This window comes from Ascaphus truei, unplaced genomic scaffold, assembly GCF_040206685.1.
Source record: "Ascaphus truei isolate aAscTru1 unplaced genomic scaffold, aAscTru1.hap1 HAP1_SCAFFOLD_997, whole genome shotgun sequence".
Taxonomy (NCBI): Eukaryota; Metazoa; Chordata; class Amphibia; order Anura; family Ascaphidae; genus Ascaphus; species Ascaphus truei.
This window is the reverse complement of record NW_027457337.1, coordinates 83432-99186: the sequence shown is the minus strand read 5'-3', so window position 1 is coordinate 99186 and position 15755 is coordinate 83432. Positions and strand designations below refer to the sequence as shown.

Below are 15755 nucleotides of genomic sequence, written 5' to 3'. Positions count from 1 at the left end.
TGGTAAGTGTTTTATATATTGTGTATTTGTGTATTTGCTGGTTTACCCAGAATAAACTCTGTTTGTTAAATTACTTTGCCCTGTACTTAGTGATAGTGAACTGTGACATATTCCCAGAATATTAGGCAGCTGTCTGTCCAATTTAAGGCAGAAAGGGCAAAAAATGAAAAAAAATGATCCATTCCACAGTTTTGGAAACTCCAGGCCAGAGTTTACAGTGGTTCTGGTTTTCACTCACCTGCTCTCCTAATTGAGGAAGAGGAATATATTGCAGTTAGGTTGGCTGCTTCAGTCTCTCTTAGAGCCTGGAGGCTGGGAGGATGCTGCTCCCAAGGATCCAGTTCGGGGTAGACAGCCCCCTCACGTATTGCAGCATCTGAGAATCTATTGGGACGTGGTCCCCATCTGACAGTTAAGGATTCAATGTTATATCTGTGTTGTAGACGGACGTTCACAGAGGTACACAATTGGAGACTTTTATAAGGTGAAATTATAATAAGGCTTTATTGTGCCTTTTCCTTTTCATCAGGAAATCATCCAAACACAGGGGGGGGGGGGGGGGACAAAGCTTCTATTCACTTGGGAGTATTTCTAGTGAAATCCTATGCAATTAATTCACATCTCCTTTAGTTAAGCATTTCTCCCAGCCCCAAACACATAGCATGTAATAAGCAGATATAAGAAGTCTCTTAAGAATGAAAGTCTTATCTGTTAGCTGCTGTAGAGTACGCTTCTCTGCTCTCCTGGAACCGCACCCGTGTGTGCACAGAAAATGTCAGCATCCAGGTTTAGAAGTCTTATTTGTCAGCTCCAGAGGTCTGTGTTCTCTTGGTCAGTCTCTCCTGGGACTCTCCTGCTCTGTCTCCAAAGTTCAGCCCACAAGTGAGCTAAGGAGTCCCTTCCTGTCTCACAAGACAGGCTTTTCTAAGCAATCAGGTAGGTGGGGTTAGTTAATTGCCTACTAGCAGTTAACCACCACACTGCTGGATTAGAGGCACATTTGTGAACAGGGATAAGTCCCCTGTTACATACCTCCCCTGTTTGTGGGAAGCTCGGGCTTACCACGGCCAAAGCCCATCCTTCCACTCTCATTCGAGATCTTTCTGTGACTTGAATGAGAGTGGATGGAGGAAGAGAACCCTCGGTCCCGCTGGGATTGGAGCCCTTTCTCCAGTTTATTTTTGTCTCCTCCCGAAGGTGCTTGAGATCAGCACTCCTCAGTCGCTCGAGGAGGACTTTTTCCAAGTAAAGTCTTTTTACCGAGTGCGCGGTCATGAGATTTCTGTTGCGTCGGGCACTCCTCTTTTTGTAGACAAACTGTATGGCAACAGTTGTAGAGCAGTTAGGACTAGCCCTTAGAGTTTTCCGCTCTTGAAGCGGTCTTTCTGCACCTCCTCCACACAACGGAGTCGCCAGTTCAGCTTCTTTGGGACTGAGTTGCACCTCCACCTCCCTTTCCAGAGAATGTCCTATCTTTTCAGCTTCCTCAGCTAAGGATTCCTCTGGCTTTGATTCTGCACTCCTACCTCTGTTTGTTGCCTGTTGGGCAGCTGTAGGTTTGGCTAGTGTTTTCTTAGGTGGCTCAAACTTCATAATCTTGTTTTGAAGGTGCGTGGAGTCCCCAACTCTCACTGTACCCTTGTCCTCACGGGCATTAGTTACTATGGGATACTGGTGCTTGGGCAAAGCCAATACCTTTTTCCGTATTGGAGGAATCTGTAAGTTACTGGTCTGCAGAGTCTCAACCTGTTTAAGTGCGTCTTGCAAGTCTCTTCTCAGGTAATTTATCTGCGCACTTTGCTTTCTCTGAGTCCGTATCAGTGTCTCCTTCATATTCTGGAGCTCTGTAATTTTTGTCGTTAAGGTTGCCGCTGCGTCTGTTTTCTCCTTGGTATATTGACTCAAGGGAATGGAACAGTCTCTATGTCTCTCCAGCTCTTGCTCCAGTTTCTGAGCCTTCTCACGCTCCCTCTCATACAGAGTCACCTGGTATCGAAGCTCCGCCTCCAATGATGCTCTGAAGACATGCAGCGTGGCCTTTAGCTCCTCATACTGCTCCGTGGGGACGTACTGGGTATTCAGACGTTCCTGCAGCGCTTGTACCTCTTTAGCAGCCTGCAGCTTTTCTTCCTGCAGCGTTTGCTGCTTCTCCTCAGCATACTGGAGGTGTGTACGCAGACCTTGCAGTTGGTTCTGCAGTCGGTGCTCTGCTTCAAACTTTTCCTTGACTCCTTCTGTCAACTGAAAATTTTCTTCTTTCAGTTTTAAGTTTTCTCTTTTTAATCTTGAATTTTCTCCTTTTTCAGTCTCTGTATTCTTCAGGGCCTCTTTGCAGTCCTCCTTCCATTTACGCACATCTGCTTTGAGAATGACAATCTCCTGGCGTGAGACTTCCTTCTCTAGGTTGAGGGTCTGAAGCTCCTTCTGAGAGACTTTGAGATCTGTATCAAGATTGACAGTAGTTTCTTTAGCAATGTCCAGCTCCTCAGTGAGACTGTGTAGTTCCTTTCTGGAAACTTCCAGGTCTGTGCGGCAGCTGTTGGTCTCATGATGTGAGGCATCCAGTGCTCTGCGGAGTGTCTGAACCTCTTTCTGAGATACGTTCACCTCTATCCGGACACTGTTGACCTCCTGTTGTGAGGCATTCAGCTCTATGCGAAGAGTGTGAACCTCTTGCTGGAAGACTGTCATCTGCTTCAGTGCCTCCTCATACTTCCGCTTTAGCGTAGTCACCATTTCATCAGATTGGCTCTGCTTTTCATCCATGGCGGAAATAGTAGCCTTTGCAGTATCTAGCTCAGTCTTGAGATCGTCCAATTCTGTCCTGGCTAAAGAGTACATTGCGAGCACATATTCCTTCACGTTATTTTTCTGTAGCTCTGTAACCATCTTCCTTTTGTTTCAATTGTTCACGGAGCATATCACAGTCATGCCTGGCATTTTTCAGGGCATCTTCAGGGCTGGTCAAGGGATCATCACTCACTGGTTCCGGCTCCACTTCCCTGGGATGGTTGGTTGAGGGTTCCTCACTGTTGGCACCGGACAGACACTTCTTTGGGGTACACGACTTCTGCCTTGGGCCCTCTGGATATTCGGTTAACCGCGGGACAAATTCTCCATTTTCTCTAGGCTGCAGGGCAACTCGGTCCCCCTTTTCCTCCACAGGATCTGCGGACGTGTCTGTTCCTTCCACGGTAAGTGAAGAACCGCTTTTCTTTTTCCGCCTTTTTGATTTGGATGACACCGTCCCTTCAGGGATATTGGGGTCTCCATCTTCATTTGAAATTTTAGCAGCTTCATTATATACGCCAGGCTTTTCTTGAAGTTGCTTTAGCTAACAGAAATATTAGGTGATCTGCTGCTCCCGCTCTGTCTCCTGTTGATCATATTCGTCATCAAAGGGAGCGGTCTTTTCTGTTCGTGCCGAGTTCAGGCACCCCCACCATTCTTGGGGTGTTTTGTGGGTGTGACTTGGTTCGGGTTCCCCGTAAGAGATGTCTTCCTCTTTATTGGACTGGAATGGCCACTCTTCCGTGGGGTAGGGTTCATTACAGGAACCATTTTTAGGCTATCAGGTGTAATTTTCTTCCTGACCTCAGGAGGCACTATTGCAGCTGTTGCCACTGTATTTGCTAGAACCCCCAATTGTGGTAGTCCTACAGATGGGCATATTTTGCTTGTAGAGGTCGTAGCTCTCACAGGCATCTCTGTAGACTTTTCTTTCTTGGGTAATTTTTTTTTTTTCAATATCAGCAGTACTGTGCATGCATTTTCTCTTATCAGGTATACAAGATGTGCAGTTGCTAGGTAAAAAAGTCTATTTGCTTTACACCATTTAATTGCTAGGTGTAATCTCATTAGGTATGCTGAATGTGTTGTTGCTAGGAAAACATTTCTGTTTGCTTTACACCATTTACTTGCTAGGTGCAATCTCTCCGCTTCAGCAACAGAATTTGGTTTTCTGCCTGAGTTCAGTAATTTTCAGTCTCATCTTTGGGTATTATGGCATTCACACTTCACACTTTGGATTTTGCTCCCAAGATATATATAGGCAGACTTTTTTACTTGCAGAAAAAAAAACATTCTTTGCAATGGACTATTTCTTTCACTCCCGGCAGGGTGACTCAACATTCAGCAATTGGCTTTTGAAATACCTTTTACACAGTTCAGTAATCCCTTTTTCCCCTATAGGGCAATTTTACACTCAGCATTTGTTTGCTAAAAATTCCCCTGCTTCAGCACAGTCTTGTATCAATTTTCACACTTTTCTGCATATACTCCATTCACAGCTGGTAGCCCTATGCGGTGTGGCAACCTTTATTTGCAAAATCAGTACCACTCATGGGTCACCATCTGTATTCACTGCTTCAGCGAAACTTTTTGAAAACAACAAACACCTATCCATTTTTAAGGGCTGACTCACTTCTTGAACCCTGACTATGGCTGGAAGGCAAAACCCCTATTTCAATGACCATATTACACTTTGTGATAGGCAAATAAGTTTTAGCTGCTTCAGCAGTCTCTCTCCTCTAGGGATTGGGGCAAAGAGTCCATCTGTGGTTTTGTAAGTTTTCAGTGGTGTGTATCCCTTTAACTCTGATCTCTGCTGCATGAGGTTTTTTTTTTTTTCTATGTTGCTCAGACTGTTTGTAGGCAAAAAGCATAACAAAAAAATTTCACACTTCGGACACCATATGTAGACGTACGTTCACAGAGGTACACAATTGGAGACTTTTATAAGGTGAAATTATAATAAGGCTTTATTGTGCCTTTTCCTTTTCATTAGGAAATCATCCAAACACAGGGGGTGAACAAAGCTTCTATTCACTTGGGAGTATTTCTAGTGAAATCCTATGCAATTAATTCCCATCTCCCTTAGTTAAGCATTTCTCCCAGCCCCAAACACATAGCATGTAATAAGCAGATATAAGAAGTCTCTTAAGAATGAAAGTCTTATCTGTTAGCTGCTGTAGAGTAAGCTTCTCTGCTCTCCTGGAACCGCACCCGTGTGTGCACAGAAAATGTCAGCATCCAGGTTTAGAAGTCTTATTTTTCAGCTCCAGAGGTCTGTGTTCTCTTGGTCAGTCTCTCCTGGGAGACTCAAGAACCACTGCTCTGTCTCCAAAGTTCAGCCCACAAGTGAGCTAAGGAGTCCCTTCCTGTCTCACAAGACAGGCTTTTCTAAGCAATCAGGTAGGTGAGGTTAGTTAATTGCCTACCAGCAGTTAACCACCACACTGCTGGATTAGAGGCACATTTGTGAACAGGGATAAGTCCCCTGTTACATGTGTGTTATTTAAAGTTGGTAACTGGCTTACCCAGCCAAAATTGCAGATAGGGATATGCATGTGAGTTAGACTCCTGACAGGAGTAGATATTATTTTTATGATTTTGTTTGTTTCTTAAAGTGACGGTGTTTAAAATGTTTAGTGTCACTAATGGAGAAATAAACCACTGAAGGTTGAGGGCTGAGTGCTGAGTGCCCCTTGTGTGTATACATTAACGAAAAACAAAATCTGAAGTGTTTCTGTAAAAGGGACTTATCACTGTTTGAGATAAACTGCCTCTAAATCCAGCAGTGTGCTGGTTAATTGCACACAGGCATTCAACCAGACTCCACTTGGCTGATTAGGACTCTTACAAAATGTTACGCCGGTTCTGCCCGCAGACCAGACCCATCCCCTGTGCTGAGGTGGGACGTAGGGATACACGCACCTGCAGCAAAGGGAGCGCGTCCGGAGTGTGGTGTTAGTGTTGCCAGGCCAGGTATAGTAATGAAGACAATACTTGCCGTTACCGGTAGTAGAGGAGGAGGAGTTATTGCCGTTGCCAAGATCAGGGATAGGAGAGTTGCGGATGATCGAAGGTATAAGCCGTGTTACAGGGATGCCAGAAGTCACGAAGTCCAAGTAGAGCCGAAGTCGAGAGCCAGAGGGGGTAGTCGTCCAATCCGCGTCAATACCTGAGGAGTCACTGAGAGAGTAGTCAAATGCTTCCATACAGAACTATGTCGAGCGACGAGTGATGGGAAGCACAGGCATAATAAAGCTGGGCAGGCCAATGGGAAAAGGGGGCAGGCCTGGAGGACTGCAAGGAGTCCTCCCTGATAGGAGGGAGGTGTTACAGCCCAGCTGAGTGTAATCATTGATTTGCATGGAACTGTGTGATGCTTGGGGGCGACGCCTCACTGCAGGAGCAGTGGTAAAAAGTGCTCTGTTAGGCGTGTACTCTGTAAGCTGGGAATGCATGCAGATAACATCTGAGGCTGGCGTGCGTGTAGGTGTGCGTGCAGGAGGGCGTGGGCGCGCCCAGTGCTGAGCAGAGGAATCGCCGAGGGGAGTGATCCCGCGACGGCGGCAGGGGCGAGGAGCCGTGGAAGACGGTAAGGCAGGATTGTTTTGTGGGTCATGGGGCTCCCTGCGGAGAGGGGGTGCTCTGTGTGGGAGGCGAGGAGAACGCCGATTCCTGACAGTAGCCCCCTCTTCAGGAACGGCCTCAGGACGGTCCAAGAACGGTTTCTCTGGAAACTTCTTCCTGAAGGACTTAAGAAGGGCCGGGGCATGAATGTCCTTTGAAGGTACCCAGGATCTCTCTTCAGGGCCAAAGCCCTTCCACTGCACCAAGAACTGGAGCTGACCCATGGATAGGCGAGAATCCAAAAGCGAGTGAACTTCGTATTCCTCGTTATTTTGTACCGTAATGGGATCCGGTTTACGAGTCTGATCCGGAAAGAAGTGACTGGAGATAAATGGTTTTAAGAGAGACACATGAAAGACATTGGGAATCTTCATACTGGGTGGTAGTTGGAGCCGGAATGCCACAGGATTGATTTGTTCACAAATAGGGAAGGGTCCCAGGAACTTAGGTGCCAGTTTAGGAGATGGTACCTTGAGGTGGATATTCCTAGAGGAGAGCCATACCAAATCCCCTGTTTTGTAACTGGGCGCCGAACGACGACGACGATCGGCCTGTAATTTCGATCTGCGGGAGGAGTTGAGAAGGGTAGACTGAATCCTGGACCATGCGGTTTGGAGGGAAGAAATGCGTTCATCTACGGCTGGTACTCCAGAAAAAATGTTGGGGATGGGAAGACAGGGAGGGTGGAACCCATAATTTATAAAGAAGGGTGACTCCCGGGTGGACTCGTTTTTTGCAGAATTGACGGCATACTCTGCCCAAGAGAGGAGTTGAGCCCAATCATCCTGGAAATCGGATATAAAACATCTCAGGTACTTCTCCAGGGATTGATTGATTCTCTCCGTTTGTCCGTTGGACTGAGGATGATAGGCGGAAGAGAAGGAAGAAGAGATGCCCAATCTCTTCGTGAAAGCTCTCCAAAATTTGGATACGAACTGAGAACCTCTGTCAGACACAATGGACGAAGGGATCCCATGAATCCGGAAAATCTGCTCCGTAAAGATATCAGCAAGGGCGGGGGAGGTGGGTAATCCTTTAAGTGGAATGAAATGGGACATCTTCGAGAACCTGTCCACGACCACCAAGATAGTGTTCATTCCTCTGGACTTGGGCAACTCCACGAAGACGTCCATAGAAATGTGGGACCAGGGGCGGTCGGGAACTGGAAGGGGTAACAGAAAACCCTGAGGCTTTTGACGGAGAGTCTTGCTTTGAGCGCACGTGGGGCATGCGCGGGTAAACTCCAGAATATCTTGAGACATCCTTGGCCACCAGAAATTCCGACGAATGAGATCAGTAGTCTTCTTAAAACCTGGATGACCTGCAGATTTAGAGGAGTGACCCCAAGACAGGACCTCTGGAACAAATTTGGATGGTACAAAGAGTTTGTTGTCGGGAACGACCAAGTCCTTGGGAATGCGTCTCTGGGAGTGCAAAATCTTGTCAAGATTCTTGAAAGTGGACGTGGCGAGAATCCTCTCATGTGGAAGGATAGTCTCCAACGATTCCTCTTGCCTCTCTTCAGAAGAATGTATACGGGAGAGTGCGTCTGCCTTTACGTTCTTGGTCCCGGGAATATAGGACAGGTGAAAATCGAATCGAGAAAAAAAAAGAGCCCAACGAGCCTGTCGTGGACCAAGGCTTTGAGCGTTCTCTATGTAAAGAAGGTTCTTATGGTCCGTGAGAATAGTAAACGGCTCTTTTGACCCCTCCAGCAGGTGTCTCCACTCTTGAAGAGCCATCTTCACGGCCAGAAGTTCCCTGTTACCCACGTCATAGTTCCTCTCGGCAGACGAGAATTTCTTGGAAAAATATGCACAGGGATGTAACTTATCTTGGGGCGTGGGTCTCTGGGAAAGAACGGCACCAGCGCCGCAATCAGAAGCGTCGACCTCCAGGACGAAGGGAAGTTCGATGTTGGGATGACGGAGAATAGGTGCGGATATAAAGGCTTTCTTGAGTGTCTCGAAGGCGGAGATAGCCTCGGGTGACCAAGCAGAAGGATCAGCTCCTTTTTTGGTGAGCGCAGTGAGGGGTGCCACAATGGTGGAAAAACTCCGTATAAACTTACGATAGTAATTAGCGAACCCTAAAAAACGTTGTATGGCCTTGAGAGAGTTGGGTCTTGGCCATTCAGTGACTGCTTGAAGTTTGCCGGAGTCCATCATAAACCCCTCATCGGAAATGATATACCCCAGGAACGGAGTAGAGGTCGTATGAAAGGTGCACTTCTCCAGTTTGGCGTACAAATGATGTTCACGGAGACGGGAAAGGACGTAGGAGGTGTGGCTTATATGGTCCTGGAGATCTTTGGAAAAAATCAGGATATCATCCAAGTATACAATAACAAAAATATTGAGTACCTTACGAAAGACGTCGTTGATGAAATCCTGGAAGACAGCGGGAGCATTACATAAGCCGAAAGGCATTACTAGATATTCGTAGTGTCCACTACGCGTGTTGAAGGCCGTCTTCCATTCATCCCCCTTCCTGATGCGCACCAGGTTATAGGCACCACGTAGATCCAACTTGGAAAAAATCTTGGCCCCCTGTAATTTATCGAACAGTTCGGTAATAAGGGGAAGGGGGTAACGATTTTTAATAGTGATGTGGTTTAAACCCCTGTAGTCGATGCAAGGCCTCAACGACCCGTCCTTTTTCTTGACGAAGAAAAACCGAGCCCCTGCTGGGAAATTGGAGTGCCGAATAAAGCCTTTCTTGAGATTCTCCTGGATATATTCATCTATAGCGTGAGATTCTGGTAACGACAAGGGGTAGGTCTTGGACTTGGGTAGGGAGTAACCTGGAACTAGATCGATCGGACAATCATAAGTCCTGTGTGGCGGCAAGAGGTCTGACTGTACCTTATTGAAAACGTCCCGGAATTGATGGTAAACGGAAGGTAGAATAACTTCGGGAACAGAGGTATTGGCCAGCAGTTGATGAGTCTCGTCTGACCTCGGCCTCCAGGAAATGGGGGCAGAGGAAGTCCAGTCAATGAGAGGATTGTTAAGCTGTAGCCAAGGAAGACCAAGGGTGATGGGTATCCCAGGAGCGTGAATGGCATGGAGAACTAAGATCTCCTTATGCAGATATGAGGACAGAAGCAAGGGAGCAGTCTCTAAGGAGATGTGGGCCGGGGTAAGAGGACGTCCATCGATACCGACGAGTGCGATGGGAACCTTCTTTCTCACGAGTGGTATGCGGTTTAACCTGGCGAATTCAAGATCCACAAGTTTCCTCCAGCTCCTGAGTCAATGAAAGCGGCGGTAGAAGTCTTGAACTTATCGCCTGAAAGGGAGACTGGAAATGTAAGTTTCTTAGGGAGTTCACCTTTAGAAAGGGGATGTGGAGACATTACACCCAGAGAGAGCCCCTCTGTGCTCATTGGGTGTTCCCGTCCCGGACGCAGTGGACACTCCCGAACCAGATGTTCCATGGATCCGCAGTAGAAACACAATCCCCCGGCGTGGCGGAACTGCCGTATCGGTGTGCGGATGCGTTGTACCCCCAATTGCATTGGCTCTGGCAACTCCAGTGCAGGAGTGTTGCTGGGAGTACTGGAGAACGGAACATGAAAGTTATGGACGCGAGTGCGCTGACGCTCTGAGCGGCGTACCTGGATACGTTGATCCACTCGGACAGCCAAATCAATGAGGACGTCCAATTGATCCGGCCTGGATTGGCGAGAGAGTTCATCCTTGATGGGATCTGCCAGGCCTTGCCAGAACACGGAGACGAGAGCCTCTTGTCCCCAGTTAGTCTCGGCTGCTAGAGTCCGGAATTCCACAGCATACTGCGTCACCATTCGCCGTCCCTGAGTGATCTGGAGGAGAGAAACAGATGCCATTTCCCGACGAGCGGAAGAATCGAATACTTGTTTAAACTCGACTTTAAATGCCGGGTAATCTTGGGTAAGGTCAGAACGTCGCTCCCAAACCCGGGGAAGCCCAAGCCAGGGCGCTGCCAGTGAGGAGGCTATAAATGTAGGCTACCTTCTTGCGATCAGTATTGTAGAGATGGGGAGCCATTTCAAACTGCACCTCACACTGGTTTAGGAAACCCCTACAATCTTGCGGTTCATCTGCATAAGGCTTGGGGGGAGGAATCCTTACATCTGAGCTGCTAACTGCGCTTGCGGAGTGGGGGCTTACATCTGGCGGGGTCGCGGTCGGTACCCTGTCTGAGAGTACTGTGACCTGGCATGTAAGTGTCACAATTTGATCCGCTATGGCCTGGTTATGCTGAAGCAGATTAGAGAGAAACTGTTGAAGTTCGGTCTGGTCTGTGTCTTGTGGGCTCGACATAATGTTACGCCGGTGCTGCCCGCAGACCAGACCCGTCCCCTGTGCTGAGGTGGGACGTAGGGATACACGCACCCGCAGCAAAGGGAGCGCGTCCAGAGTGTGGTGTTAGTGTTGCCAGGCCAGGTATAGTAATGAAGATAATACTTGCCGGTACCGGTAGTAGAGGAGGAGTAGTTATTGCCGTTGCCAAGATCAGGGATAGGAGAGTTGCGGATGATTGAAGGTATAAGCCATGTTACAGGGATGCCAGAAGTCACGAAGTCCAAGTAGAGCCGAAGTCGAGAGCCAGAGGGGGTAGTCGTCCAATCCGCGTCAATACCTGAGGAGTCACTGAGAGAGTAGTCAAATGCTTCCATACAGAACTATGTCGAGCGACGAGTGATGGGAAGCACAGGCATAATAAAGCTGGGCAGGCCAATGGGAAAAGGGGGCAGGCCTGGAGGACTGCAAGGAGTCCTCCCTGATAGGAGGGAGGTGTTACAGCCCAGCTGAGGGTAATCATTGATTTGCATGGAACTATGTGATGCTTGGGGGCGACGCCTCACTGCAGGAGCAGTGGTAAAAAGTGCTCTGTTAGGCGTGTGCTCTGTAAGCTGGGAATGCATGCACATAACGTCTGAGGCTGGCGTGCGTGTAGGTGTGCGTGCAGGAGGGCGTGGGCGCACCCGGCGCTGAGCAGAGGAATCGCCGAGGGGAGTGATCCCGCAATGGCGGCAGGGGCGAGGAGCCGTGGAGGACGGTAAGGCAGGATTGTTTTGTGGGTCCAGGGGCTCCCTGCGGAGAGGCGGTGCTCTGTGTGGGAGGCGAGGAGAACGCCGATTCCTGACACAAAAAGCCTGCTGTGAGAAACAGGAGAGAGATTCATTAGCTCACATTTGGGCTGACATAAGGAGAAAGAGGACTGCAGAGATTTCTTTAGCCCACAACTGGGCTGACCTGAGGAAAATATGATGTCTTGATGCACACAAAAGGACTGTATGCTGTCAGCAAGACAAGGGGACAAGACCTCTATACCTGGACACAGAAAGTGCCATAGCACACAAGGATGCTGACCCAGGAGAACAGAGAGGCCTTCCCCTAAAGCTACAAATACAGAAACAGATAAGAGACTTTCTTGTTTGACTGTTGGGCGTGTGTGTGTGTGTGTGTGTGTGTGTTGTGTGTGTGTGTGTGTGTGTGTGTGTGTGTGTGTGTATGTGTGAATATATATATATAGCCAAGATATAATTTCAGCCTAATCGGTCTCCATTAGATGTACCTCTGCACACATCTCTTACAGTTTCCTTGACAGGCGATCATTTTCTGTTTCAGTAGTGGACTCACGCCTCTGCACCTCCGTCATCTTTGATTCATGCTGGAAGTTTTACTAGGGATGTGGAATGAGTGATATTATTAGCTAGCTCCATGTTTGTTCTGCTTTCTCTTTCTATGTTGGTGGCGATTATATGTTAGTTGGTTAATGTTTGTTTTTTGTGATTGTCAGTCCTTTTTAGGTTCTGTATGGTCTATTGTGTTTATTTTTGTGTACCATTTTAAATATCCAGATTATTTATTTCCTTAATGATTAAATGTTGTCTTTTTGGATGATTTTAATACAGGTATATAACCTGAATACTGGGGTTTGTACACTGGGACACATAGTGGGATTGGTCCTCTTTCTCTGTTCTTTCACAGTAGGGTTCTGGTATCCACCTCACTGCTGCTTTGCCAGATGGACTCGCGTTACTCTATTTTTCCTGTAGAGCGTCGCGTTTCCGTGGCAATGGAGGGGGGCAGACTCTTGTTCCCTGCTAGACACCGGCTCTCTGAGGGAGTGTAATGCTCATGTGCATATGCCTGCGGACAGGCAGTTTGTTTTGCGCATGTGTGAGTCTCCGTCGGCGCCGTGATGTCACAGGCTCTCGACTTTCGCGCCATCAGACACTTGCAGGGAGGTGAGATGGGTGAGTACCTTGTTATTTATAGTGCACTTTTTTGATTATTGTTTAGCCCTTGACGAAGTCTGCGTGGCAGTTGAAACGTTGGTTGTATTTTGCTAAATAAATCACTTATTGATTGAGTCCGTTGGCCTGGTACCTGCTTCTTCCGTCGTGACTTGTTGGGATACTACAGGATTTTCCCCACCTCCAAGTGCCCCGGCAGTTTACCTTCCTTTTTGAAAATTGATGAGATGTGTGCCTGCAATACTCTCCGTTCAACCTTTTGAATGAAACCAATAGAAGAATGAAGATGGGATGGAGGCTTTTGGGAGAAACAAGACAATTCATGTTCTGTAAATAAAACAAAAGTCAAAACTTGCTAAGCAACCCTCCAGCTGCCGGACATGGTATGCTGTGTCCTCGATATAGATGGACACTTGGAGGCAAACCTGAGGAAATGCCATGGTATTTTGCTACCCAGACCACTTACGTGTGTATGTATATATATATAGAGAGAGAGAGAAAAAGAGAGAGAGAGAGAGAGACTGGGGTGTATCCTCTGGAACGATCTTACATAAACAGCACCTCCACCTGTGTAGGATTCTAAGGGTAGAATGACCCCTAACACAGGACCCACATATATTAACCACATACACCAAAGGTATATATAAAACAGGTTTACTATATGGGCAGATAAACACAGTACAGCATACATCAACAATATGACATCAACAGTAACCTTCAGTGTCACCCTGTAACACTGCTCCTCATGGGTAATAACCCCCCACAGTATTCCCAAAGTCCTTGTACCCAAAAGTCCCAAGAGTCCCACAACCCCACCCACGTGTGGAACAGCGCTGCCCACTAAGATGAAGTGTAAGTTGGTGCACTTGGTGATTTGGATTGTACCTGCCCGGTGCTCCTGCACCCGGGTACTGCAGAACTGAAGAGGACCCGTCGGTGTCCAGCGCCGAAGCCTCAGCGATGGCGTCCTCCTCCTGGTGGATAGTCTCCTGAGCGATCTCACAGCTCAGACAGTCTCTGTCTCTGCTACTGCAGAGAATGATTCCCTGCACACTGACCCTTCTTGTCAGAGCACCCAGCACTGCAGCTGTGTCCCTGACTAAACTCACTGCTAACAGGGCAAGTCCCTAACTGCAGGGTCCTTCCCTAGAGCAGCCACAAACTGAAGGGGAGTTGGGCCTAGCTGGGGCCTAGGGGGTAACCTGGCCTAGTGTAAGAAGCCACTTGTTCCCTACACACTACTTTCCCCTACCTTATCCCAGCACCAACTGACTCGCATGGTCTGTGCACAACAATGTATCTTTCTCCAGCAGGAGAATCTTGCAAGCCCTATTGGCTGCTGTAGCATCACCTGAGTTTCAGCCCCTGGGGCTGCTGGGTGTTGTAGTTGTAGTTCCCCATGGGCCTCTTTAGCATTGGGACCACGTGCGCGAACTGCAATGGCCGCTGCTAACTGCGCATGTGCGAACTGGGGAATGTCCCTGACTATGGTGCGCCTCTTCTCACTCCCTGTAATGGCCGTCGCATCTGCGCATGCGCGAGCCTAACGCCAAACGCAAGATGGCTGCCGTGTCGCTTCTGCGCATGCTCGAGTCTCCGCAGACATGATAAAGATGGCGGAACTCCCGGCGATGCACTCACCCCCGCAGCATCCCCTACCGGAGCGAGGGTGAGTGACGGAGAAAGGGGGACCAGCTCTAAAAAATATATGGTTACATATACATGTGTGAACTTTTCTGCTGTAACACTGGTACATACTGCTACCTCTTGGCTCCACTTTAAATAGTTCACATTACTATTATCAGTACTCTTATTGGTACTATATATATATATATATATATATATATATATATATATATATATATGATGAATACAAATGACTCGGACACTTTGTCTACAATGGCCCTGCAATATATATTTATTTGTATACAAATTGCATCTTGGTGTCCCATAATATATCTGACTCTGATAGGGTTTTGTATGGTATGGATCGCCACCATCTCTTCTCTACATGCCCCCTTCTATCTATCCCTCAGTCTTCTCTCTCCCCTTCTATCTAACAACCCCTATCTATCTCCCCTTCTTTCTCTCGCCTTCTCTTTCTACCCTTTTCTCTCTCACACCTTCCTCTCTACCACCCTTCACTTTCTCTCCTCCCCATGTCTCTCTGCCCTCTTTCTCTAGTGAGCCCAAATACCTACCAACCAACCCAAGGAACCTTGTGTTTAACTGCTGCAGCAGTTTAATCATCCCAGCCTTAGCCATGTAACCAGATGATATTGAAATGGGTTGAGAGGAGCCTGGCTACAGAGGAAACTTGAGATTATATTTAATAATAGTAGTGATATATTTATATATGTGTGTGTGTGTGTTATCTGACGACCTGCAATGGAGGAGCAAGAGAATGGCTCTCTCAGACCCTTCTTTGGGGTTCCTATAAAGTGGACTTGAGATCTACATCCACACCCGCTATTTTGTGTGTCCCGGTTTTAATCCCAATGTTTCTAGGTTGTTCATCTCGCCACACCAAGAGGAGAAGAAATATTGAAGAGGTCATTGGAAAAGATTCTCATCAAGTTACAGAGTTGGTAATGGACGATACCGATGACAGATTTACGAGCCATGGCTGCTCTATAAATGTTTGGGATGTGAAAAACCAGGGAGAAACCAAGTATAATATTGAAAATGTCACGCAAGGATCCGTTGAATCAGAGGAAGGAGGAAATAGGAGGAATTACAGCCAGGTTTGTGAGCATTTATGACTTGTTTTAAGACGTCAGTCCCTATTAGTTCAAACTATCTTTTCCTTTTAGAAATACCTCTCCTGATATTGGTGGATAACCATTAGCTTTCAACATGTGAGGCTTTCCCAATGTTATCACGCCTGCTTTATACACAGAAGTTTTGGGTTCAATCCACAGTGGAACCATAAATAGTTGACACAATAAATACTGTATGTCTGTATTGTTAAGGAAGGTGGTGATACAATGGTATTGCTGGATAAACATTGTCTTTCAATGTGAGACTTTTCCAATGTGGTTATCACACCTGCTTTACACACGGAGGTTCTGGATTCAATCCCCAGTGG

The 15755-nt window shown here is 47.4% G+C and overlaps 1 protein-coding gene across 5 annotated transcripts in view; it reads left to right on the top strand.

Moving 5' to 3' along the window:
• TOP6BL (TOP6B like initiator of meiotic double strand breaks) overlaps positions 1-15755 on the top strand; it is a 108984-nt gene that overhangs the window by 30933 nt on the left and 62296 nt on the right. For 4 of the 5 annotated variants that reach the window (XM_075585243.1, XM_075585241.1, XM_075585242.1 and 1 more), the window contains one exon: positions 15176-15411. In XM_075585243.1, the coding sequence (XP_075441358.1) occupies positions 15176-15411 (236 nt within the window). Of the gene's footprint in view, positions 1-15175; positions 15412-15755 lie in introns of those variants that run through there. The other variant, XM_075585244.1, reaches the window with a different exon arrangement.